Genomic DNA, 25,503 nt, shown 5'->3' with positions numbered 1-25,503 from the left:
GAGGCTGGCCCAGTGCCAGGCTGGCTCCATGGGGTGTGCTGTCTGGCAGGGAGGCGTGATGTTTGTATGATCACAGAAGCTATCCCGGTCCACCCTTGCTGAAGCGGTGGCAGGGCCTACCTGCTCCTCCTGTAAAGTGCTCAGTAACAGAGTTGGAGTGGGGGTGGGAGGCTCGGTATTTGTCAAGCTTCCCTCCTCCTGAGATCTGGGGTTTCACAAGTGAATCTTGAGCAACTGCCCACGGTCTCTTGGCATTGAGCCCAGGGAAAACAAGGTTCTTCCTTTTCTTCCAGGAGCTCGGAGGCTAATGGAGTCAAAGCAGCTGTGGTCAGTGAATAGGAAAGGGCAGCTTTTGATGAGGCTGGGGGCTGGGGAGGGAAGATTCCAAATAGCAAAGGAGCTTGAGCCTTGGTAGGGCTTGCCCGTCCTAGTAGGCGAACGGACTTTCCTGGGCCCCACACAGCCAGGAGTAGCTGTCATCAAGGTGTGCTGTGTCCCAGCCCCTCCAGCTCAGCCTTTTCATTTGTTCAAGCTGGTGCTCGGGAGTGCACAGAATGCCTTTCAGAAGAATTCTAAATCCCAGGGGGGCTGTGATGGCACAGTCACATGTCTGAGCCCAAAACAAGAGAACCACTTGTGTTTTTGCCATGCTTCTCACCAGTGCTGTCCATATTTGTGTACATAATTTTTTGTTTGTTTCTTTTCTTTGAGACAGAGTCTCGCTCTTGTTGCCCAGGCTGGAGTGCAGTGGCACAATCTCAGCTCACTGCAACCTCTGCCTCCCGGGTTCAAGCGATTCTCCTTTGCCTCAGCCTCCCAAGTAGCTGGGATTACAGGCACCCACTACCATGCCCAGCTAATTTTTGTATTTTTAATAGAGATGGGGTTTCACCATCTAGTCTCAAACTCCTGACCTCAGGTGATCCACCTGCCTCAGCCTCCCAAAGTATTGGGATTATAGGCATGAGCCACCGCGCTCAGCCCTCTTACACATAATTTTATTTATTTATTTATTTATTTATTTATTTATTTTATTTTATTTATTTTTTATTTTGAAACGGAGTCGTGCTCTGTCACCCTGGGTGGAGTGCAGTGGCGTGATATTGGCTCACTGCAAGCTCCGCCTCCCAGGTTCACGCCATTCTCCTGCCTCAGCCTCCCGAGTAGCTGGGGCTACAGGCGCCCGCCACCACGCCTGGCTAATTTTTTTTGTATTTTTAGTAGAGACGGAGTTTCACTGTGTTAGCCAGGATGGTCTCGATTTCCTGACCTTGTGATCCGCCCGCCTTGGCCTCCCAAAGTGCTGAGATTACAGGCGTGAGCCACCACGCCTGGCCCACATAATTTTATTTGATTTGAGACGGAGTCTTGCTCTGTTGCCCAGGCTGGAGTGCAGTGTCATGATCTCAGCTCACTGCAACCACCGCCTCTCAGGCTCAAGAGATTCTCATGCCTCAGCCTCCCGAGTAGCTGGGAGTACAGGTGTGCACCACCGTGCCTGGCTAATGTTTGCATTTTTAGTAGAGTTGGGGTTTCACCATGTTGGCCAGGCTGGTCTCGAACTCCTGGCCTCAAGAGACCCGCCTGCCTCAGCTTCCCAAAGTGCCTTGGATTCCCAAAGTGTTGGGATTACAGGTGTGAGCCATCATGCCTGGCATGTGCACATCATTTTAATAACTGATATTTTTGAAAACATTGTTTATCGACATAATTTATATACAATAAAATGTACTATTTACAGGTAAGTCTTTCAATAAGTTTTGGCAAATTTATACAGTTATGTAACCACCATTTCTGGTGAATCATAAAGCTGCCATCTGTCCCTTTATAGTCATGTAAATAGACTTTTCTAAAATGTCACGTAAATAGAATCATACTGTCTTAAAATTTTTTATTTCTATTTTTGTAAATTAAAAAAATTGTTTAGAAAATTATTTTGAATCATACAGTCTTTTATATTTGGCTTAGATTTTTAAGCTGTGTGTGTGTGTGTGTGTGTGTGTGTGTATGTGTGTGTGTGTGTGTGTAGAAGAAATATATCAGTGAGGTAAAACATTTAAGTGGTTCCAAAGGGTAAACAGAACTATTCATCTAACCCCATCTGATTCCTTCAGGAGCAAACACCATCTTGTTTTTGTGTGTACTTTCAGAAACACAGAAGGATGTAAATATAACTAAGAAATAAGACACTCATCACAGGCCGGGTGTGGTGGCTCACGCCTGTAATCCCAGCACTTTGGGAGGCCAAGGCAGGCGGATCACCTGAGGTCCGGAGTTTGAGACCAGCCTGACCAGCATGGAGAAACCCTGTCTCTACTAAAAATAAAAAATTAGCCAGGTATGGTGGTACATGCCTGAAATCCCAGCTACTCAGGAGGCTAAGGCAGGAGAATCCCTTGAACCCAGGAGGCAGAGATTGTGGTGAGCAGAAATCGCACCATTGCATTCTTGCCTGAGCAACAAGAGCAAAACTCCATCTCAGAAAAAGAAAACAATGAAATAGACATCCATCACATACACATATGTTTATTCTAGTCACACTTTCCTCTTCTGATTTAATATACTCTGGAGATCAGTTCACATGAGCTCCTATAGAACTATGCATTCTTCCCTCAAAGGCTCCATGGTACAGACGTGCTAGAGCTGAGTTAGCCACTCCTCTGATGGATTTAGATTTATTGACAGTATTTTGCTAATGCAAACCATGAATTGAAAGTTATAGTGGTTTTTTTTGTTTGTTTGTTTTTGTTTTGTTTTGTTTTTTTGAAGTTGGGAGGCTCCTAAGAATCAGAATGGTAATCAGAAAACCTTGACCTTCCTTCATGGTTTGTAATCGCCTGATGGGGTCTTCCTGCCCACTGCCCAGACAAAACCAACTCATTGAGACTGTGGCATTGCAATAAAGAGCTTAACTGACGTGAGGCTGGCCATGCCACCTGGGAGACGGAGCTGCTACTCAAATCACTCTCCCTGAAAATGTGGAGGCTGGGGTTTCACCAGGGTAGTTTGGTGGGCGGGGGCTATAGGAATGGGTGCTGCTGACTGGCTGGGGATGCAGTCACAGGGCTGTGGGAAAGGCTCCTTGTTCAATGAATCTGCTGCCGGGTGGGGCCACAGGACTGGTTGAGCCAACAGTCGAGGGTCCAGGTGGGACCATCCGGTTGTCAGAAATGCAAAAACCTGAAAGGATTTCTGGTTGAAATGAAAGGGTTGCATTTCAAAAGGCCAGTCTTAGGTTCTATAATAGTGAACTGGAAAAGTTGCAAATCTTGTGATCTCTGGAATAATGACTGGTAACCATTTAACTGAATTTTGAGCAGAATTCAGGTGGCCTTTCATTAGTTGGCTCCAGGGGTGGTGGGAACCAAGTGGGCAAGACAGCTGAGGCTCGGCCACACACACAGAAAGCACCGACCCTGTGTGGAATGACAGATGCTAGGACAAATGCGGAGACCTGGTGTGACAGGCGTGGGAACAGCAGTGCCATGGTGATGTCTAATGGATAATTGTCAGCAAGTGCTGTCGGCCCTACTTTCAAGGGATGCCCAGGAGCCAGCCATTCCCCCCACCCCTACTGCCACCCCTCTGGTCCTGCCTGGATCCTTGCAGTGGCCCCTCTGGGCTCCCTCCCTCTGCCCACCCACCCCTGGGTCCCTGGCCCACCCAGCATCCAGAGGGCTCCAGGTCCCCATTGCACTCCTCCTCTGCTCAGAAGAGGCTCCCCTGCCGAAGTAAAGGGCAGAGTACTCCAGGGCCCTGTGCGAACTCCTGCTTCCTTGACCTCTGAGTCCTCACCTCCTCTTACCCTCCCCCGGCTGCCCATCAGCCACACCATCCTCCTCGCCATTTCCCACTATGAGCCAAGCACCTACGGACCTCCTGGCCTTTGCACTGGCTAAGGCCCCGGACCCGGCTGGCTCTTCCCAGATGCGGACACAACTCACTTGCCCACTTCCTTTAAGCCTTTGCTTCCACTCTATCTAACACGCCAACACCACCCACCCACCCCAGCTCGATCTTTCTCCTAAGCATATTTCCAGTTGAACATACAACATATGATCTCTATTTACCACCATTATTGTCTGGTTTTCCTCACTGAAATCGGAATCCTGAAGACAGGAATTTTCTTGTTTTGTGCACTGTGGTAACTGCTCAGCAACTCGAACAGTGCCGGGCACATGGAGTAGAAGCTCAATAAGTATTTATTGAATAAATGAATGAATAGTGTTTGCTGAAAGAACCTTCACACTCGGGAATATTTTAAGTGTTGCTGCAATTCCCGACCAGCAAGATGCAGAGGAAAACCTTGAGAAGAGGACCCAGAGAAGGAAACCACAGTGTTTACAACCAGCATCCGAAAGAGCGAAAATGCCAGCTCAGACCTGGAGCCTGGTCACGGAGGACAAAGGTCCTGACAAGGACTGTACCATGCAGAGGTCACTACCTGCTACCTGGGGTATGAGACTCTCCTTGATTCAACAATATTCAATGAGACAGTCAACCTGATTCCTAAAAGGAGAGGCCAAGGCAAGGTGGTCTAGCCAGCCAGTAGGATTGAGTGACAAGCACAGAGCCATGCCAGAATTAGAGGCCACGCAGGAGGTTCCACAAATGCACCTCCTAAGTGCTTGGTGCTGAGACCACAAAGCCAAAGAAATGAGGCTTCTTGGTTTGATTGCAGACTCAGCAAAAATGAACCTAAGCCTGCTCCTCATGGCTGGGTCGTGTCCTAGGGAGGTACCAGCATTCAGCTTGGCCTGCTTCAGTATATAGTTTTTATCCCTGTGTGTGTTCTGTTGGGACTCTGTACATTTAGACATCTGTGCAGGGGGACTCGTGAGGAGACCAGTCTCCCTGGCAGGCCTAGATGTAGCGTAGCCTGAGGCAGGAGGGGAATACAGGTGGAGCTGGATGTTCTTTCAGCCTCCCTGGCAGAGATCAAGGTCAGCTTGGCCAAACTTCTGCCGTGGCTGGCTCTTATGTGGGGGAGGGAGGCAGTCCCCAGAGCAGGAATGCCTTCCCTGGGGCTCCTTTCCTTGCAGGGGAAAAGCCAGCCATCCTCCCCTCCATGTCTCCCTCAGTAAAGCCTGTGAGTGAGCTGGGGAATCCATGCCCCAGGGGCAAACCTCTGGGCTCTGGCTTAGCCCCACCCCGGGGAAACATTCACAGCCCCTGGTAAGAGAGCCCTGCTGCAGGAAGACTCCAGGGCAGGGCCCAGCTGCCGGGTCCTGGGCTGTCGGTGACAGTACTGACAGTACCCCAGGCTCCAAACTCCTCTGGGCCTGGGGGCAATTCCCTTCCTTGGTTACAACAGATTCCCACCCCACCCCACCCTACCGCCCGGGCCTGGGCAGGGAGGCACAGGGAGGTGGCAGGAGAGGGGAAGCAGGGGCCAGACAGGAGAAAGAGATGATGCCCTGGGCCAGATGGTCACCGCACCTGCTGAAGTGAGAAACTCTGGCTTCTCCCAGTATAAACTTCAGGATCCCCAAAATTGGACCAGCAAATAAACTTAGTGACAGTCACACCAGCCTTCTGGAAACTCACAGTAGGCGTCCACTGCCCCTGTGGGTCCCCAGGACCCCTCTGCCTGTGGCCTCAGGGACCTAGTACTGCACTTCCAATGCTCTGCAGACACACCTCGGGCTTGAACCCCATCTCACTGATTCCACAAATACTGATCTGTGGCCTACTGGGTGCGAGGCCTCTGTGGCTGTGGGGGAGGCAAGGTCCCTGCTCCAGTGGGAGTGACAGGTATAAAACAGGATGACTACAGAACCTGGGAAGGGGGACAAAGCAGAGTACTGGGAAGTGGGTGGGCACAGGGCAGCCTGGGATGATGGGGGAAACAGCAAATCTTTGCCATCTGTTCCTGGCCAGATATAACTGGAGATGCTACCTGATCTCTCTTCAGCCTCAGTTTCCTCACCTGGACAGTGGAGCTGGAGCCACCCCCACTGCCAGACCCCACTCTCTGGGCTGCCTCTAAGAAGCCCGCCCTGCTCAGGCCTGCTCCCTGCCTCCATGGTTGTCAGTCCCTCCTGAGAATGGCCCCATAAAAGGAGGCCGCTGGCTGTAGAGGGAGATGAACGACCCAAGGTTGCCCGGCCTGTGCCTAGGGCCCCATGGCTCCTGAGGCCCGGCCTCGGTGAACCCTGGAAGGGGCTTTCTCTGTGGGTTTTGCCCTGGTGCCTGGAGCCCCTTCCCTATGGACACCTCTCAGCATGATTAACACAGGCAGGTGGGACCTGAAGGGGCCATTGGTCCTTCTGAAAATCCTCACCAGTCAGTGTGAGTGTGGGGAGACCATGCACAACGTGTGGGACTCTGCCCTGTACCCGCTCAAAGCCTCAGCCCTTCAGAGTCACTGGTAATGATTCGCTGCAGGTGGGGTCACTCTGATTCTTCTCTGAGGTCTCTTTTCCTTTCATTTGTTCTGAGAAACTGAGAGGATCACATGACTGCATGCCACCTAAACTAGGCTGTGCACAGCCCACGTTCTGTGCAAGGAGGGCGCAAAGCAGTAGTGTCTGTGACCCACCTGCCACCTTTCCAATGCTACTACAAGATTTGCAAGAAACAGTCATTTATCAGAAACTATCTTTATTAAAAAAGATAAAATAGAGCAGGGCAGGGGAGAAGTGCTGCAGGCTCCCGTGTTGCTGAGCACACAGCAGCATGGGCATCTCGTCACGCTCCTCCCCAAAGCCATTGGTGTCCACTGTCAATGTTCTTGGACCTCAGGGCCTTTGTCCTCTCCAATCTAAATGGACTCTCTCAGGTGTTTTGCAAAAAAAACAACAACAACAGCAACAAAAAACATTCTCATTGACTCTAGTCACCCTGCTGTGCACTAGATGTCAAAACCTCTTCCTCCTGTCCAGACTTTGGTCCTTTGACCGACAACCCCCCCGTTCCCTCCCTCTGCCACTCTCCTGCCCCTGGTCACCATCCATCTACTCAGTACTACTATGGGGTCAACTTTTTTAGATCAACACTTCTGGGACATCATGTGGAACTGGTCTCTGAGGTGGTGGAGATGCTAAGTAGCGGGATTTCCTTATTCCACGGTGCACACATCTATCTAATCCTCACATTGTACCCCATGAATGAATACAAGCATGATTTGCCAAAAAAAAGAAATAAGAATTGAAAGGTGCATTGTCTGGCAGCCCTGCGGCAGCCCCAGTTTCTTTCTTTCTTTTTTTTTTTTTTTTTTTGAGATGGCGCCTCATTCTGTCCCCCAGGCTGGAGTGCAGTGTAATCTCAGCTCACTGCAAGCTCCGCCTCCCGGGTTCACACCATTCTCCTGCCTCAGCTACCCGAGTAGCTGGGACTACAGGCACCCGCCACCACGCCCGGCTAATTTTTTGTATGTTTAGTAAAGATAGGGTTTCACCATGTTAGCAAGGATGGTCTCGATCTCTTGACCTCGTGATTCGCCTGTCTCAGCCTCCCAGAGTGCTGGGATTACAGGCATGAGCCATCGCGCCTGGCCACAGCAGCCCCAGTTTCTTGTTGGCAAGGCTGACATCACAGCCTCGGGCTGCCCAGCTTGGACAACACTGGCTTCCTGCGATGGTTTTCGCTGGGCCAGGGACGTTTCTGGGTCTCTGCCACTGCTGCTGGTGGTGTGGGTGGAGGGAGAGCCCACAGGGTCATGCTGGGGGGCTTTGCTAAAACTGTCTGGCATCCTCTGCAGGCTGGCAGGGGCACTGGCGGGAACAGTGGTCTTCTGCTGAATGCTGAATATGGGACATGCTGGCTCGCTGTGAGCCTGCTTCGGTGAGAGGGAAGGTGGAAACTTCAGTGGATAGAGAAGGACAGGTGGGAACCCCAGGAGGAAGGGACCATGGTCTGATGGTGGACTGCTTCTTTTGTTTGTTCTAAAAGGAGGTAGGTGGCCACAGGATAGTGAAATGCTATTTATTTGATTGGCACAGAGATGTTCTTATCTGGAATCCCATGGCCACCATGAAGCTGGGTGGTTTGAGGTTCGGGTGGTCCAGTAGCGGCTCTTTGTATGTTGTCAGTGGCATCTCCTGGCCACAGTTCACCCATCAGTCCCTCAAAACTTGTTTCAGTAGGGGCCACTCCCTGGGGTCTAGTGTTAGTAACTTTTGAATGAGTCTTTCAAGTTGAAGGGGGAAAAGAATGGTGGGGCATGGTAGCTTCCTGTGAGAATTTTATTCTTGAGGTCCATCGTGTTCCCTGAATAGAAGGGCAGGGCCCCGGCCACCATACGGTAGAGGAGGACGCCGAGGCCCCATATGTCTATGGCAGGGCTCTGGTACCCCCAGCCCAGGAAGAGTTCTGAGCAGGAATGGTGGGCTTCTGCCCTCACTTCTCGCCCTTCTTGGGCAGTCAAAAATTAAAAGTGGGAACAGCCGGCTCCCTTTGAGCTCTCTTTGGTTCCACGGGGAAGGTGGACTTTGTCAGATGGGGAAGAACAGGTGGGACCCCCAGGAGGAAGGGACTGTGCTCCAATGATGGAGCGCCTCCTCCTCTGCACTTCTCCTGTACCCCAGGATTAGGTACGAGGCCATGGGATAATCATATGTGTATTTTTTGTGGGGGGAATATTGATTCCGAGATGTGTGATGCTTGGAATCCCATGGCCACCATAACCAGGGTTATAGGGGACACAGGTGTCCAGGGTCTCTGTATGGTGTCAGCGGTGTCTTCTGGCCGGCACTGACCCAGGGGTCCCACATCAGCTGGTTTAGTGGGGGTTGCTCCCTGGGGTGGAGGGTGAGGACTTGTTTTACTAGTGTTTCCAGTGGAAACGAAGAAATAGGTGGGGAGTCATACTGTCACATAGCCTGAGGTGGGAAGGGACCACAGGTGGGGCTGGATGTTCTTTCAGCCTCCCTGGCAGAGATCACAGACAGAGTGGTCAGCTTGGCCAAGCTTCTGAGGGCTGGCTCTGATGTAGGGGAGGGAGGCAGTCCCCAGAGCAGGAGTGCCTTCCCTGGGGCTCATATCCTTGCAGGGGAAAAGCCAGTCATCCTCCCCTCAGAGCCTCCTTCACTGCAGCCAGTGGGGGGCGAGTGACCTGGGGGATCCATGCCCCAGGGGCTAACCTCTGGGCTCTGGCTTAGCCCCACCCCGGGGAAACATTCACAGCCCCTCCGGAAGAGAGCCTTGCTGCGGGAAGACTCTAGGGGAGGGTCCAGCTGGGAGAGTCCTGGGCTGTTGGTGGCAGTACCCCAGGCTCCAAACTCTCTGGGACTGGGGGCAATTCCCTTCCCTGGGTACAAGAGATTCCCAGCCCGCCCTGCCCTACTGCCCGCCCCGCGGGGAAGTGGCCCAGGAGAGGTATCCTGGTGACTCGAGTCGGGGTCAGCCTGGGTAGCATGGCCCCCGGGAGGCAGACAGGGCGAACGGGGCAGGCCCCAGGCTCCAGAGCAGCTGCTGACAGGCTGTCAGGCGGCGTCGGGTCTCCATGGAGACGGGGGCGGGGCCAGGAGGCGGTGAGCAGCGGCGGGCGGGGCTTTTAACGGTCATCGGCCGGGCCCAGCCTGGACAAAAAACACACAGCCCGGCCTGGGAGACGCAGCTCTGCGGGCGGCCGGGGCTGCCTCCTTCCAGGTGCTGCTGCCCCAACACAGGCGGGCACCCTCTGCGGGTCCCGCGGCGCCCGGCCCGCTCAGCGCCTCCAGAGGCCTCAGCTGAGGGTAACCCCCCGCAGCTGGGGGTCACTCCTCTGAGCCCCCGGATCTTCCCATGGGTCCTTTGGAGGCCTGGGTTTTGGAGTTTGTCCTTCCTAAGTGCCGCCCTCCGGGCGCGGCTGCTGCAGGACCACAGAGGACCGAGTGCGGCCGCGTCCCCTGAGGGGCCCCCCTCCTCCAGCTTCAAGGGCACAGGAGAGAGGCGACCCAAGCCACAGAGCCGCAGAGCTGCCAGGAGCTGACCCTCTGGGTGGGGAGAGGACACTAACTCGCGTCCTCTCCACTTCTCAAGGCTCCTTCTCACTTTCAGTGAACGGCTCCCAGCACCTCAGGGGCCTTCCTGTTTCATTGATGTCAACAAGCGATCATTGATCACCTCTGGTGTGCAGGGACAGAGAAGACAGACAACGCTGGCCCCCGGGTGGGCGAGGGAGTCTAGTCTATCAGTGAAGAAAACTCCCCATAGAGGTGGGGACTAGGAAGGAGACACCAGAAACAGTGAGGGTGGAAGATGGGGGTGACCCTATTGCAGATGGGGTGTTCAGGGAGGGTTTCTCTGAGGGGGTGACATTCACTAGATCTACCAAGGGATGGTCAGGGCCTGTGAAAGTCTTTTAAGAGAGGGAATGGCAGTGTCCAGTTGACCATTTCAGGGATGGGAATTAGGGCAGCAGGGTGAGGGGTGTGAGCCTGGCAGGCAGGGCCCAGACACCATGTGATGGGTGCAGGGGTGGGACCTACGAAGGCTCTGAAAAAGGCCTGGGCCTCAGAAGATGGGGAAGCAAGAAGACACATTTGGAGGCCTTCACAACCTTCACAGGCCAGAATTCGGTTTAGGTTTCAGAAGGGGGCTGGGTCCCTCATGCTCTTCTTGAGCCGAAAGGGCTCCATCCAGCTCCTTGGGCTCTTCCCACACAGACATGGTTCTGGGGCCCCCGCTACACAGACACCCTTCTGATGGTTGTCCTCTGCAGCCAGGCAGGGGGCATGGGCCGACCCGCCCCTTCCTTTGCCAAGTGGACAGATGAAGGGAGCCTGTGAGGGCAGGATTGCTGGATGGGAAATTGGACTTGGAGTGTAATCCAAACGCCCCACGGGCCCCGCCACTTCTCTGGAGCTCGGCTTCAAGAAAACTGGGACAAGGGATGGCAAGACCAGCTCTCAAGACCCTTGCCCCTCCACCCCGTAATGCTTTTAGATGGTTCTCAGGGGCCACCTTTTTCAGGAAGAATTCTCGGGTTATAGGAAAGTAAAGGGAGGAATCGTGCTTTGAATGGCACTTTGATCAGGCTCTAGACTAGGTGTTGGTTTGAAGCGATTTGCTTTTCCTCCCGCCTCATCCCCCTTCACAAAACCTGAGTCCTAGGGAGGGCGGGAGTGAGATTCCTGTTTCTAGATTTTCATCATTCCGTATTGCACAGGAGGAGGTCTGGGGAAAAAGGGGACACATACTAGCAAGTGTATAGAAGATTTATACGCACTAGGTTCTGGAGCAGTTGCTGACATCTGGTCTAGCGGCCATGGAGACGGGGGCGGAGCCAGGTGGCAGTGACGCAGAAGGGGGCGTGGCTCCCAACGGCCTCGCCCAGCCTGGGCAGAGTCGGAGCCGGGACTGGGAGGCAGAGCCAGAGACCCGCAGGCACAGCCGAACCCCTGCGAGCTTGCCCAGTAGGGAGCTCAGGATCCCCAAGATTGAACAGGCAAATAAGATTAGTGACAGTCCCACCAGCCTTCCCGAGAGTCACGGTAGGCGTCCACGGCCCCTGCGGATCCCTAGGCCTGCTCTATCAGGCGACCTTGGGGACGGACCCAAGGCTGCACTTCCAATGCTCTGCAGACACACCTCGGGCTTGAATCCCAGGGTCTCACTGATTCCACAGATATTGACTGAGGGCCTCCTGGGTGCCAGGACTGTGTGGCTCTCAGGGAGGCAAGGTCCTTGTTCCAGTAGGGGTGACAGGTGTAAAACAGGACGACTTAAGAACCTGAGAATGGGGACAAAGCAGAGTACTGGGAAGTGGCTGGGTGGGTGTGGGGCAGCCTGGGACGGGGTAAACAGCAAACCTTTGCCTTCTGTTCCTGGCCAGATTTCACTGGAGATGCTACCTGATCTCTCTTCAGCTCAGTTTCCTCACCTGGACAGTGGAGCTGAACCCACCCCCCACTATCTGAGCCTGCTCTCTGGGCTGTCTTTAGGGAACCCGACCTGCTCAGGCCTGCTCCCCACCCTCCATGGCTGTCAGTCCCCCAGGAGAAGAATGTCTGCCATATGGAGGCTGCTGGTAGCAAAGGATGATGAACAAGCCAAGGTTGCCCGGCCTGCATGCTGGCCCAGGTGGATACTTGAAGGGAGTTTCTCTGTTTGTGGGCTTTTGCCTTGGTGCCCTTCCCTATAGTCCCTTGACCCAGCCCAGCTCAATGGGCTGGAAGCCCTGGCTTCTGAAGAGGAGATGTCAAGCTCTAGCACAGGTCACAGCCAGAAACAATTCTGGCCTTGTCCAGTGATAGTAAAAGTCAGGCCTGGGAAGGTGCCCTCTCACAGGACGGCACTTCCAGAGGGGGCACAGCAGCAAGGTGGAGGGACAGACTCTGACGGGCCCTTGGGGAGCTCAAGCAGAACCCACAGGGGCCCTCTTTCTGGGGTACAAACTGGCATTGGGTGGCAGGAGATCCAGTATTGACACCTGAGGGACCTTCACCCCCAATGTGGATTTAAAGGACAGCAGCTTACTGGGGAGACAAGGGGCTCCACAACACTCCCACCCTATCCTGAGACTGCTTCTTGCTACCTGGTCCTGCTCTTTATTGGGGAAGGAGAATCTTATCTGACTGGGGGAACTCCAGGACCGACCCTGGCCGCCATTAGTAGTGGGTACCACATGTTCAAGGTTGGCACACTGAGATGCCGGCCATGCACAAAATGGGGCCTTCTGGACCTACCTCAGTCTCCTTAGGAACCCACAAGGAAGCTCCCTGATGGGTGCTGATGGGCATCTACACCCATAGAGTCACTGCCTGACATAGAAAGACCAGGTTCCTGGGAAGCTGGAACCTGCCTTATGAAAGCCCCATTCGAAAGCCCCATTCCTACCACCCGCTCCATCCCTCGGGGCTGCTGCTGTCTTGCCATCAACCCTCCCGACACCCAGGATGCTTGCCTCACCCAGAAGCACTCCTCTGTCAGGGCTCTGAGGGGTAGCGCTTCGTGCTGCTGTTATCAAAAGGGGAAACCATCGAAGCACAAAGGCCAATGCCACACTAGACAGCCAGGAGCCCAGCAGCACAAGTGGCCCCCTAAGGCGTTTTGGGGACCACACCCCCACCACTCTGACCCCAGCACAGTCTGGTTCCCAGGGCTTCAGGGTCCTCCTGGAGATCTCTCAGCGTCCCACAGGCAGACGGGACCTGAGGGGGTCGCTGGTCCTTCTGAAAATGTTCACCAGGCAGTATGAATGTAGGGAGGCCATGCACAATGTGAGACTCTGTCCTGCACCTGCTCAGAGCCTCAGCCCTTCAGAGTCACTAATAATGATTTACTGTGGGTGGGCTCACCCTGATACTTCTCTGAGGTCTCTTTCTGTTTTTCTGAGTAACTGAGAGGATCACTTGACTGCATGCCACCTCAACTAGGGTGTGCACAGCCCTTATTTTGTGCAGGGAGGGCACAAAGCAGCAGAGTGTCTGTGACCTATTTGCCGCCTAATGCTACTACAAGATTTGCAAGAACTGGTAATGGTTACTGGTAATCAGTAACCATTTTTATTTGAAAAGATAAAATAGAGCTTTGCAGGAAAGTACTGCAGGCTCCCACGTTGCTAGGCTCCCACGTTGCTGGGCAGACGGCAGCCTGGGCGTCTCACCCGGCTCCTCCCTACAGCCATTGGCACACACTGTCAGGTTTCAATGTTCTTGGACCCCAGAGCCTTCATCCTCTCCAATCTAAATGCAGAGAAACACTTGACATGGATTCTTTCAGGTGTTTTGCAAAATGCAAGACATTCTCATTGACTCTGGTCACTCTGCTGTGCACTAGATGTCAAAATCTCTTCCTCCTCCCTGAGACTTTGGTCCTTTAACTGACAACCCCCCCATTCCCTCCCTCTGCCGCTCTCTGGCCCCTGATCACCATCAATATACTTGATACTTCTATGGGGTCAACTTTTTTAGATCAATACTTCTGAGACTTCACGTGGAATTGGTCTCTTGGTCTCTCCGAGGTGGTGGAGATGCTAAGTAGCGGGATTTCCTTATTCCACAGTGCACACATTTATCCAATCCTCACATTGTACCCCGTGAATGAATACAAGCATGATTTGCCAAATGAAACAATACAATAAAGACAGAAGAAATATAGTAAAATGCAGGAATTGTGGCTTGACCATCCCAATGACTTGATTTTTGTCTTCAGTCATGCAACTATGTTGGGGCAATATTATTCCTCATTTTCTTTGGTGGACACAGGCAAAAACATTTTAATAGTATGCAAAGACATCTATCTCCTGGCAGCCCTGCGGCAGCCCCAGCTTCTTGCCGACAAGGCTGACGTCACAGCCTCAGGCTTCTCAGCTTAGACGACGCTGGTTTCCTGGGATGGTTTTCGGTGGATCAAGGACGTTTCTAAGACTTCACCACTGTTGCTGGTGCTCTGGGTGGAAGGGGAGACAACAGTGTCATGCTGGGGGCTTCATTAAAACTTCCTGGCTGGCCGGGCGCGGTGGCTCAAGCCTGTAATCCCAGCACTTTGGGAGGCCGAGACGGGCGGATCACGAGGTCAGGAGATTGAGACCATCCTGGCTAACACGGTGAAACCCCGTCTCTACTAAAAAATACAAAAAACTAGCCGGGCGAGGTGGCGGGCGCCTGTAGTCCCAGCTACTAGGGAGGCTGAGGCAGGAGAATGGCGTAAACCCGGGAGGCGGAGCTTGCAGTGAGCCGAGATCCGGCCGCTGCACTCCAGCCTGGGCAACAGAGCGAGACTCCGTCTCAAAAAAAAAAAAAAAAAAAAAAAAACTTCCTGGCTTCCCCGATCTGGCTTCCTCTGCAGGCTGGCAAGTGTACTGGCAAGAATGGCAGTCTTCTGCCCAGACATCTGGCCTTCCTCGACAGGCTGAACGTTAAACGTCTGACAAGCTGGCTCCCTATGAGCCCGCATCCGTGGGAGAGGGAAGGTGGAAAGTTCAGTGGATGGGGAAGGACAGGTGAGAACCCCAGGAGGAAGGGAACGTTCTCTGATGGTGGAGCACTTCCTCTCTTGTTTTGTGTGCTCTAAAATGAGGTAGGTGGCCACTGCAGAGTTGAATTTTCTTTCTACCACTGCCACAGAGATGTTTTCGGCCTGGAATCCCATGGCCACCAAAAGCTGCGTTGTTTTGGGATTCAGGTGGTCCAGGATTTGTTCTTCATATGTTGTCAGAGGAAACTCCTGACCACTGTTCACCCACTGGTCCCTCATCACTTCTAGTGTGGTCTGCTCCCTGGGGTCTACTGCTGATAGTTTTTTAATGAGGCTTTTAAGACCTCAGGAAAAGTAGACTGGGGAAAAATAGCTTCCACTTTAAATTTTTGCTGAGAGGACCCTAACACTGCATGAGCAGAAGGGCAGAACCCCGGCCACTATGTGGTATAAAATTACTCTGAGGCTCCGAATATCCAAGGTGGGGCATTGGTAGCCCTGGCCTAGGAATGGGGCCATGTAGGGGTAGGTGCCACAAAGGGCTGTCAGCTTCTGCCTGTCATGGAATGTGGTACCAAAGCCAAAGTCGGTGATCTTAATGTTACCATCCTCATCAAGAATGATGATTTCCGGGTTCAGGTCTCTCTCTATGTGAAATTTATTTGCTATGACACTACTGCATGGCTGATGGAATCTGCCTGAATATGGTCCAGGCCTCCTCCTCCCTCGTGAGGCCATGGCGGTCTATCGGTTGTGCGAGTCTCCTCCTCTTGCATACTCAGTTACTAAATAAATAACTGGTGTCGGGGGTGTCAATCACTTGATACAATTGTACAATATTGAAGTGGCAGAGAGACTTTAAAATACTCTCTGTGGAGAGTGATGCCGGGGGAGCCAGCCTTGGGAATGATTTTGATGGCCATTTGGGTCCCAATCAGCACATGATTCGCCAGTTGGACCTCACTGAATGTGCCACGGCCGATGGTGTCTAGGATTTTACAGTTCTGGAGCTCCTGGTCAGGTGTGGTGGCCGATCCCTACTGCATAGTGCCACCTCTCTACACTGACTATAAAACTACTCTTAAGTGTAGTGACCATGCTAATACTGACCCCACCGACTTGATTTTTGTCTTTAGCTGTGCAACTATGTTGGGGTCATCTTATTCCTCCTTTTCAGTGGTGGACACAGGCAAAAACATTTTAATAGAATGGAAATGCATCTGCTGGCAGCCCTGCAGCAGTCACAGCCTTCTTATTGGCAAGGCTGAAGTCAAAGCCTTGGGCAGCCCAGCTTGAATGACGCTGGCTTCCTGGGACGGTTGTTGCTGTGTCAGGGACATTTCTGGGTCTCCACCACTGCTACTGGTGCTCTGGGTGGAGAAGGCCACAGGGTGTTGCTGGGGGGCTCGTTGATCCAGGGATGTTTCTGGGTCTCCACCACGGCTGCTGGTGCTCTGGGTGGAGGGCGAGGTCACAGGGTCATGCTGGGGAAGTGGTGAGCCACAGGTTTCTGGGTCTGCACCACTTTTGCTGTTGCTCTGGGTAGAGGGGGAGGCCACAGGGTCATACTGGGCAGCTTGTTGAGCCTGGGACATTTCTGCGTCTCCACTGCTGCTGCTGGTGCTCTGGGTGGAGGGGGAGGCCACAGGGTCATGCTGCGGGGCTTGTTGAGCCAGCGAGGTTTCTGGGTCTGAACCACTGCTGCTGGTGCTCTGGGTGGAGGGGGAAGCCAAAGGGTCGTGCTGAGGGACTTGATTAAAGCTCTCTGGCTTCCTCTGTAGGCTGGCAGGTGCACTGGCCAGAAAGGGGCTCTTCTGCTTAATGCTATGAGCCTGCTTCAGCAGGAGAAAGGTGCTGGAAACTTCAGTGGATAGAGGAAAAAAGTTGTGAACCCCAGGAGGGTCTCTGGTCTGATAGTGGACGGCTTCTTTCATTTTGTTTGTTCCAAAATAAGGTAGGTGGCCACAGGATAACTGAATTTTTCTTTGATTGCCATGGAGATGTTCTCAGCCTGGAATCCCATGGCCACCAAAAGCCTGGTTGTTTTGGGGTTCAGATGTTCCAGGATTTGTTCTTTATATGTTGTCAGAGGCAACTCCTGGCCACGGTTCACCCATGGGTCCTTCATAACTTCTTCTAGTGTGGTCTGCTTCCTGGGGTCTACTGTTAATAGTTTTTTATGAAGGCTTTTAAGACCTCTGGAAATGTATACTGGGGGAAAATATCTTCCATTTTAAATTTTTTCCGTGAGGACAGCAAGGCTGCCTGAGTGGAGGGGCGAAACCCTGGCCACCATGTGATGTAACGTTACTCCAAGGCTCCAAACATCCATAGAGGGGCATTGGCAGCCCTGGCCCAGGAACAGTTCCGGGGCCATGTAGGGGTAGGTGCTACAAAGGGCTGTCAGCCTCTGTCCTTCATTGAACGTAGTATGGAAGACGAAGTCTGCCATCTTAATGTTACTGTCCTCATCGAGTACGATGTTTTCTGGCTTCAAGCCTCTCTCTATGGGCAATTTTTTTGCTGTGGCAGTACTGCATGGCCGACAGAACCTGCCTGAACATGGTCCAGACCTCCTCCTCCCTCGTGAGGTGGTGGTGGTGTATCAGTTGTGCGGGTCTCCTCCTCTTGCACACTCTGTTACTAAACAAACTGGTGTTGGGGGTGTCAATCAGTTGATATATTTGTACAATACTAAAGTGATGGAGAGACTTCAAAATACTTCACTCTCTCTCTCTGGAGAGTGAAGCCGTGGGAGCTAGCCTTGGGGATAATTTTGATGGCCATTTGGGTCCCAGTCAGCACGTGATGGGCCAGTTGGATGTCACTGAATGTGCCACAACCGATGGTGTCCAGGATTTCACAATTCTGGAGCTCCCAGTCCAGTGGGGTGGAGGCCGATCCCTTCTCCAAGGTGCCACCTCCCTACACTGACTATAAAACTACCCTAGCAGTACTGACTAAGCTAACAATAATGACCCCACTGACTTGATTTTTGTCTTCAGCCATCAAACTATGTTGGGGTCATCTTATTCCTCCTTTTTGGTGGTGGACACAGGCAAAAACATTTTAATAGAATAGAAATGCACCTCTTGTCAGCTCTGTGGCAGCCTCACCTTCTTACTGGCGAGGCTGACATCAAAGCCTCGGGCTGCCCAGCCTGAAAAACGCTGGCTTCCTGAAATGGTTGTTGCTGTCAGGGAAATTTCTGGATCTCCGCCACTGCTACTGGTGCTGGTGCTCTGGGTGGAGAAGGCCACAGGATGATGCTGGGGGGCTTGTTGAGCCAGGGAAGTTTCTGGGTCTCCACTGCTGCTGCTGCTGCTCTGGGTGGAGGGGGAGGCCACAGGGTCATGCTGGGGGGCTTGGTGAGCCAGGAAGGTTTGTGGGTCTCCACCACTGCTGCTGGAGCTCTGGACAGAGGAGGCCACAGCGTCATACTAAAAGGATTGGAGAACCAGGGAGGTTTTTGGTTCTGCACCACTGCTGCCGGTGCTCTGGGTGGAGGGAAAGGCCACAGGGTCATGCTGGGAAGCTTGTTGGGCCAGGGACATTTCTGGGTCACCACCACTGCTGCCGGTGCTCTGGGTGGAAGGGGAGGCCATGGGGTCATGCTGGGGGGCTTGATTGAAGCTCTCTGGCTTCCTCTGCAGGCCGGCAGGTGCACTGGCCAGAAAGGGGCTCTTCTGCTGAATGCTATGAGCCAGCTTCAGTAAGAGAAAAAAGGTGAAAACTTCAATGGATAGAGAAAAAAAGTTGGGAACCCCAAAAGGAAGGGACTGTGGTCGGATAGTAAACTGCCTCTTTCGTTTTGTTTGTTCCAAAATAAGGTAGGCCATGAGAAAACTGAATAATTCTTAGATTGCTACAGAGATGTTCTCAGCCTGGAATCCCATGGCCACCAAGAGCTAAATTGTTTTGGGGTTTAAGTAGTCCAGGAATTGTTCTTCATATGTTGTCAGAGGCAACTCCTGGCCACTGTTTACCCACGGGTCCCTCTTAACTTTTTCTAGTCCTGTCTGCTCCCTGGGGTCTACTCTTAATAGTTTATTATTGAGGCTTTTGAGACCTCTGGAAAAGTATACTGGGGAAAAATATCTTCCATTTTAACGTTTTGCTGTGAAGATCCTAGCGCTGAGTAAGCAGAAGGGCAGAGTTTTGCCGACCATGTGACATAACGTTACATCGAGGCTCCAAATGTCCATGGCGGGGCACTGGTAGCCCGGGCCCAGGAAGAATTCTGGGACCATGCAGGGGTAGGTGCCACAAAGGGCTGTCAGCTTCTGTTCCTCATGGAATGTGGTACTGAAGCCAAAGTCCGTGATCTTTTTTTTTTTTTTTCTTTGAGACGGAGTCTCGCTCTGTCGCCCAGGTTGGAGTGCGGTGGCGTGATCTCGGCTGACTGCAAGCTCCGCCTCCCGGGTTCACGCCATTCTCCTGCCTCAGCCTCCCGAGTAGCTGGGACTACAGACACCTGCCACCTCGCCCGGCTAGTTTTTTTGTATTTTTTAGTAGAGACGGGGTTTCACCGTGTTAGCCAGGATGGTCTCGATCTCCTGACCTCGTGATCCACCCGTCTCAGCCTCCCAAAGTGCTAGGATTACAGGCTTGAGCCACCGTGCCCGGCCTCAAAGTCCGTGATCTTAATGTTACCGTCCTCATCAAGAACAGTGATTTCCGGGTTCAGGTCTCTATGTGAAATTTATTTGCTATAGCACTACTGCATGGCCGACAGAATCGGCCTGAATGTGGTCCAGGCTTTCTCCCTCATGAGGCCGTGGTAGTGTATCGGTTGTGCAGGTCTCCTCCTCTTGCATACTTCATTACTAAATAAATAACTCATGACAGAGGTGTCAATCAGTTGATGTAATTGTACAATACTTAAGTGACAGAGAGACTTCAAAATACTTCTCTCTCTAGAGAGTGATGCTGGGGGAGCCAGCCTTGGGGATGATTTTGTGGCCACCTGGGTCCCAGTCAGCATGTGATGGGCCAGTTGGACCTCACTGAACTTGCCACAGCCGATGGTGTCCAGAATTCTACAATTCTGGAGCTCCTGGTCAGGTGTGGAGGCCGATCCCTGCTGCATGGTGCCACCTCTCTATACTGACTATAAAACTACTCTAAGTCTACTGACTATGCTAACAGTACCGATCTCACCCACTTGATTTTTCCCTTAAGCCATGCAACTATGTGGGGGTCATCTAATTCCTCCTCTTCTGTGGTGGACACAGGCAAAAACACTTCAATAGAATGGAAGTGCATCTCCTGGCACCCCCAGCTTCTTGTTGGCGAGACTGATTTGTCAAAGCCTCAGGCTGCCCAGCATGGATGACACTGGCTTCCTGGGACGGTTGTTGCTGTGTCAGGGACATTTCTGGGTCTCCATCACTGCTACTGGTGCTCTGGGTGGAGAAGGCCACAGGGTGATGCTCTGGGGCTTCTGGAGCCAGGGACATTTCTGGGTCTTCACCACTGCTGCTGGTGCTCTGGGTGGAGGGGGAAGCCACAGGGTCATGCTGGGGAACTTGATTAAAGCTCTCTGGCTTTCTCTGTAGGCTGGCAGGTGCACTGGCCAGTAAGAGGCTATTCTGCTCAATGCCGTGAGCCTGCTTTAGCAGGAGAAGGGTAGTGGAAACTTCTATGGATAGAGGAAAAATGTTGTGAACCCCAGAAGGAAGGATCTGTGGTCTGATAGTGGACTGCTTTGTTCGTTTATTCCAAAATAAGGTTGGTGGCTATGGGATAATTGAATAATTTTTGTTGATTGTCACGGAGATGTTCTCAGCCTGCAATCCCAAGGCCACCAAGAGCTGGGTTGTTTTGTGGTTCGGATATTCCAGGATTTGTTCTTCATTTGTGGTCAAAGGCAAATCCTGGCCACTGTTCACCCACGGGTCCCTCATAACTTCTTCGAGTGTGGTCTGCTCCCTGTGGTCTACTGCTAATAGATTTTAAATGAGGCTTTTAAGACCTTGGGAAAAGTAGACTGGGGAAAAATAGCTTCCATTTTTAATTTCTGAAATGAGGACCCTAACGCTGTGTGAGTAGGGCAGAACCCTGGCCACCATGTGATGCAACGTTACGCTGAGGCTCCAAACATTCATGGTAGGGCATTGATAGCCCTGGCCCAGGAAGAGTTCCGGGGTTTCTTGTTGGCAAGTCTGACGTCATAGCCTCAGGCTGCCCAGCTTGAATGATGCTGGCTTCCTGGGATGGTTGCTGCTGTGTCAGAGAAATTTCTGGGTCTCCACCACTGCTACTGGTGCTCTGGATGAGGGAGAAGGCCACAGGTAGGCCGGGCACAGTGGTTCATGCCTGTAATCCCAGCACGTTGGGAGGCCGAGGCAGGTGGATCACCTGAGGTCCAGAGTTCGAGACCAGCCTGACCAACATGGAGAAACCTCCTCTCTACTGAAAATACAAAATTAGCCGGGCGTGGTGGCGCGTGCTTATAATCCCAGCTACTCAGGAGGCTGAGGCAGGAGAATCGCTTGAACCCGGGAGGCGGAGGTTGTGGTGAGCCGAGATTGCGCCATTGCACTCCAGCCTGGGCAACAAGAGTGAAACTCCCTCTCAAAAAACAAAAAACAACAACAACAACAACAACAACAAAAACAAGAAGGCCACAGGCTGATACTGGAAGGCTTGTTGAGCCAGGGAGGTTTCTGGGTCTGCACCACTGCTGCTGGTGCTCTGTGTGGAGGGGGAAGCCACAGGGTCATGCTGGGGGGCTTGTTGAGTCAGGGACATTTCTGGGTACATCCAGTTGTGCAGGTCTGTCTCCTCCTCTTGCACACTTTGTTACTAAATAACAGGGTGATGCTCAGGGTCTTGTTGAGCAAGGGACGTTTCTGGGTCTTCACCACTGCTGCTGTTGCTCTGGGTGGAGGGGAAGGCCACAGGGTCTTTATGTATTTAAGCATAAAGGCAAGGCTTGGCGCGGTGGCTCATGCCTGTCATCCTAATACTTTGCGAAGCTGAGGAGGGTGGACTGCTTGATCCCAGGAGTTCAAGACCAGCCTGGGTAACATGGCAAAACCTCATCTCTATAGAAAATACAAAAATTAGCCAGCTATGGTGGTACATGCCTGTGGTCCCAGCTACTTGGAAGCTGGGGTGGAAGGATCACCTGAGCCTGGGAGATCAAGGCAGGAATAAGCCAAGATCACATCACTATACTCTAGCCTGGGTGAGAAAGCCAGATGCTGCCATGAAAATAAAATAAAATAAAATAAAATAAAATAAATAAAGTAAAATAAAATAAAATACATTGCTGAAAAAAATTAAAGACATAAATAAATGGAAAGAGCTATTGTCTTCATGGATTCGAAGACACTCAATATTTTTTTTTTTTTTTTTTTTGGAGACGGAGTCTCGCTCTGTTGCCCAGGCTGGAGTGCAGTGGCCGGATCTCAGCTCACTGCAAGCTCCGCCTCCCGAGTTTACGCCATTCTCCTGCCTCAGCCTCCCGAGTAGCTGGGACTACAGGCGCCCACCACCTCGCCCGGCTAGTTTTTTGTATTTTTAGTAGAGACGGGGTTTCATTGTGTTCACCAGGATGGTCTCGATCTCCTGACCTCGTGATCCGCCCGTCTCGGCCTCCCAAAGTGCTGGGATTACAGGCTTGAGCCACCGCGCCCGGCCGACACTCAATATTTTTAAGATGACAATACCATTCAAAGTGATTTAGCGTAATCCTTATCAACATAGTTTGCAGAAATAGAAAAATCCATACCAAAATTCACATGGAATTTCAAGGGACCCGTGATTGCCAAAACCTTGAAAAAGAACAAAGTTGGAGGGACTCACACTTCCTGATTTCAATTTTTTTTTTTTTTTTTTTTGAGACAAAGTCTTGCTCTTCGCCCAGGCTGGACTGCAGTGGCACGATCTCGGCTCACTGCAAGCTCCACCTCCTGGATTCACGCCATTCTCCTGCCTCAGCCTCTCGAGTAGCTGGAACTACAGGCACCCGCCACCACGTCCAGCTAATTTTTTTGGTATTTTTAGTAGAGATGGGGCTTCACAGTGTTAGCCAGGATGGTCTCGATCTCCTGACCTCATGATCCACCCGCCTTGGCCTCCCAAAGTGCAGGGATTACCAGGTGTGAGCCACCGTGCCTGGCCCTGATTTCAGTATTAATACAAAGCTACAGTAGTCAAAACAATGTGGTACTGGCAGAAGGACAGACATATAGACCAATGAAACAGAATAGAGAGTTCAAAGATAAGCCTTCATATATGTGACAAATTGATTTTTGACAAGGGTGCCAAAATCATTTCAATGGTGAAAGGATCATCTTTTCAACAAATGGAACTGGAAAAACCGGATATTCATATGCAAAATAATAAATTAAATCCTTAAACTACACTATACACAAAAATTAACTCAAAGTGGATCAAAGACCTAAATTTAAGAAAGTAAAAGAAAATCTTCATGACCTTGGATTCAGCAATGGTATCTTAAGCATGACACCGAAAGGACAAGCAACAACAACAAAAAAATAAGAGAGTGGGTCATCCAGCTTTGGAGTGGCAACCTTCATGGCCCCAGCAACAAAAAAGAGAATTAAATACGGGTGATGTTGAGAAAGGTAAGAAGATTTTTGTTCAGAAGTGTGCCCAGTGCCACACCGTGGAAAAGGGAGGCAAGCACAAAACTGGGCCTAATCTCTATGGTCTCTTTGGGTGGAAGACAGGTCAAGCTGTTGCATTATCTTACATAGACGCCAATAAGAACAAAGGCATCACCTGGGGAGAGGATACACTGAGGGAGTATTTGGAGAATCGCAAGGGCATGGAAGAAAAATGATCTTTGCCAGCATTAAGAAGAAGGCAGAAAGGGCAGACTTGATAGGTTATCTCAAAAAAACTACCAGTGAGTAATAATTGGCCACTGCCTTATTTATTACAAAACAAATGTCTCATGACTGTTTTATGTGTACCCTACTTTAATAGATCTCATACACCAGAATTCAGATCATAAATGAATGATAGAATATTTTGTTGGGCAGTTGTGATTTAAAACTAAGACTGGCTTGTGGTTAAATGTTCAGTTTTTGAATTTTAATAGAAATTCCAATTCAGCACATGGTATCACTGTTTACCCCTTCTAAAGATTTATGATTAGAATTCGTTAGTAATGTTAAACTTCTCACAAAGATGGTGAGTGCCATCTTAAAACTTAATGGAGGTTGGGCGCAGTAGCTCACGCCTGTAATCCCAGCACTTTGGGAGGCTGAGGCGGGTGGTTCACTTGAGTTCAGGAGTTCGGGACCAGCCTGGCCAACATAGTGAAACCCCTTCTCTACTAAAAATACAAAAATTAGCCAGGCGTAGTGGCAGGCACCTGTAATCCCAGCTACTTGGGAGGCTGAGACAGAATTGTTTGAACCCAGGAGGTGGAGGTTGCAGTGAGCCAAGATCACGCCACTGCACTCCAGCCAGAATGACTAAGCAAGACCCCATCTCAAAAACAAAAACAAAACAAAATTAAAAAAAAAACTTACTGGAGATTGGTTTTATATTTAGATTTATATAACTGGGTATGTGAATATATTTAAATACTGGGGAAATTCCTTCACTGTCTTAGAACCAAGGAAGACTCACCTGTGTTTTGTGTTCATTTGCCTCTTAAAGGCAAGGGTTGAAGGTAAAGGTAGCAATGCCTAGTTTATATTTCTGGCCTTATCTATGCGAACCTAATTAGAATTCCCTGTATTTAAAATGGTTCCTTTAACTTAATGAAAGACATTTTAGTGTGGTTTATGTGTAATATCAAATATTATTTAACACTTCTCACATTTTATACACGATCTATAAGGTCACATGCTTTTAAAAGAGTAACAAGTTGGCCGGGCGCGGTGGCTCAAGCCTGTAATCCCAGCACTTTGGGAGGCCGAGACGGGCGGATCACGAGGTCAGGAGATCGAGACCATCCTGGCTAACAGTGAAACCCCGTCTCTACTAAAAAATACAAAAAACTAGCCGGGCGAGGTGGCGGGCGCCTGTAGTCCCAGCTACTCGGGAGGCTGAGGCAGGAGAATGGCGCAAACCCGGGAGGCGGAGCTTGCAGTGAGCTGAGATCCGGCCACTGCACTCCAGCCTGGGCGACAGAGCGAGACTCCATCTCAAAAAAAAAAAAACAAAAAAAAAAAACCACAATGAGATACCACTTCGTACACATCGGGATGATTATAATTAAAAAGTAGGGCCAGGAGAGGTGGCAGGTACCTATAGACCCAGGTACTCAGGAGGCTGAGGCAGGAAGACTGCTTAAGCCCAGGAGTTTCAGGCTACAGTGAACTATGATCACGCCACTACACTGCAGCGTGGGTGACAGAGCAAGACCCTATATAAAATTTTTTTAAAAATTATTAATTAATTAATTAAAAGAAAAAATATTTTAAGGAAAATAAATGTTGGCAAGAATATGGAGAAATTAAAGTCTACATGTGTTATTGGTGGGAATGTAAAATTGTGCAGCTGCTATGGAAAGCAGTTTGGTGGTTCCTCAAAATGGTAAACATGGTCATCCTATGATCCAGCAATTCCACTCTTAGAAATATACCCTCAGAGACTCAAACAAATATTTGTAAACCAATCATCGTAACATTATTCAGGCCGGGCGCGGTGGCTCACGCCTGTAATCCCAGC

At 51.2% G+C, this 25,503-nt stretch overlaps 4 protein-coding genes and 2 pseudogenes across 9 annotated transcripts in view; 3 read left to right on the top strand and 3 right to left on the bottom strand.

Annotated features, from left to right (window-relative positions):
- The window catches only part of FANCD2 (FA complementation group D2), a 144,030-nt gene that overhangs the window by 95,908 nt on the left and 22,619 nt on the right, over window positions 1-25,503 (bottom strand). The gene's annotated exons all lie outside the window — the stretch shown is intronic.
- The window catches only part of PRRT3 (proline rich transmembrane protein 3), an 84,645-nt gene continuing 68,370 nt past the window's right edge, over window positions 9,229-25,503 (top strand). The window contains exon 1 of the mRNA XM_050778688.1: window positions 9,229-9,238. The gene's annotated coding sequence lies outside the window, so the exon portion shown is untranslated. The remainder of the gene's footprint in view (window positions 9,239-25,503) is intronic.
- LOC126947734 (uncharacterized) lies at window positions 10,560-14,368 on the top strand. The gene is given in 3 exon segments (XM_050778742.1): window positions 10,560-12,006; window positions 12,780-12,806; window positions 12,808-14,368. Coding segments are annotated over 3 exon segments (1,158 nt in total). The 5' UTR covers window positions 10,560-11,191; the 3' UTR covers window positions 13,124-14,368.
- On the bottom strand, window positions 14,684-17,268 carry LOC126947724 (putative protein TPRXL). Its single transcript, XM_050778726.1, has one exon. The coding sequence runs from the start codon at window positions 16,776-16,778 to the stop codon at window positions 16,086-16,088; it is 693 nt and encodes a 230-aa protein (XP_050634683.1). The 5' UTR covers window positions 16,779-17,268; the 3' UTR covers window positions 14,684-16,085.
- Window positions 17,819-19,161, bottom strand: LOC126947723 (mucin-13-like; annotated as a pseudogene).
- On the top strand, window positions 19,832-24,491 carry LOC126947765 (cytochrome c-like; annotated as a pseudogene).

Source organism: Macaca thibetana, chromosome 2 (genome assembly GCF_024542745.1).
Source record: "Macaca thibetana thibetana isolate TM-01 chromosome 2, ASM2454274v1, whole genome shotgun sequence".
NCBI lineage: Eukaryota > Metazoa > Chordata > Mammalia > Primates > Cercopithecidae > Macaca > Macaca thibetana.
The sequence above is the reverse complement of the archived record's forward strand: the minus strand, read 5'-3'. Positions and strand labels throughout refer to the sequence as shown.

Excerpts from the sequence above, each read along its gene's own strand:
- LOC126947724 (XM_050778726.1), bottom strand. The coding sequence starts at position 16,778 with ATGAAAGAAGCCGTCCACTATCAGACCAGAGACCCTCCTGGGGTTCAC.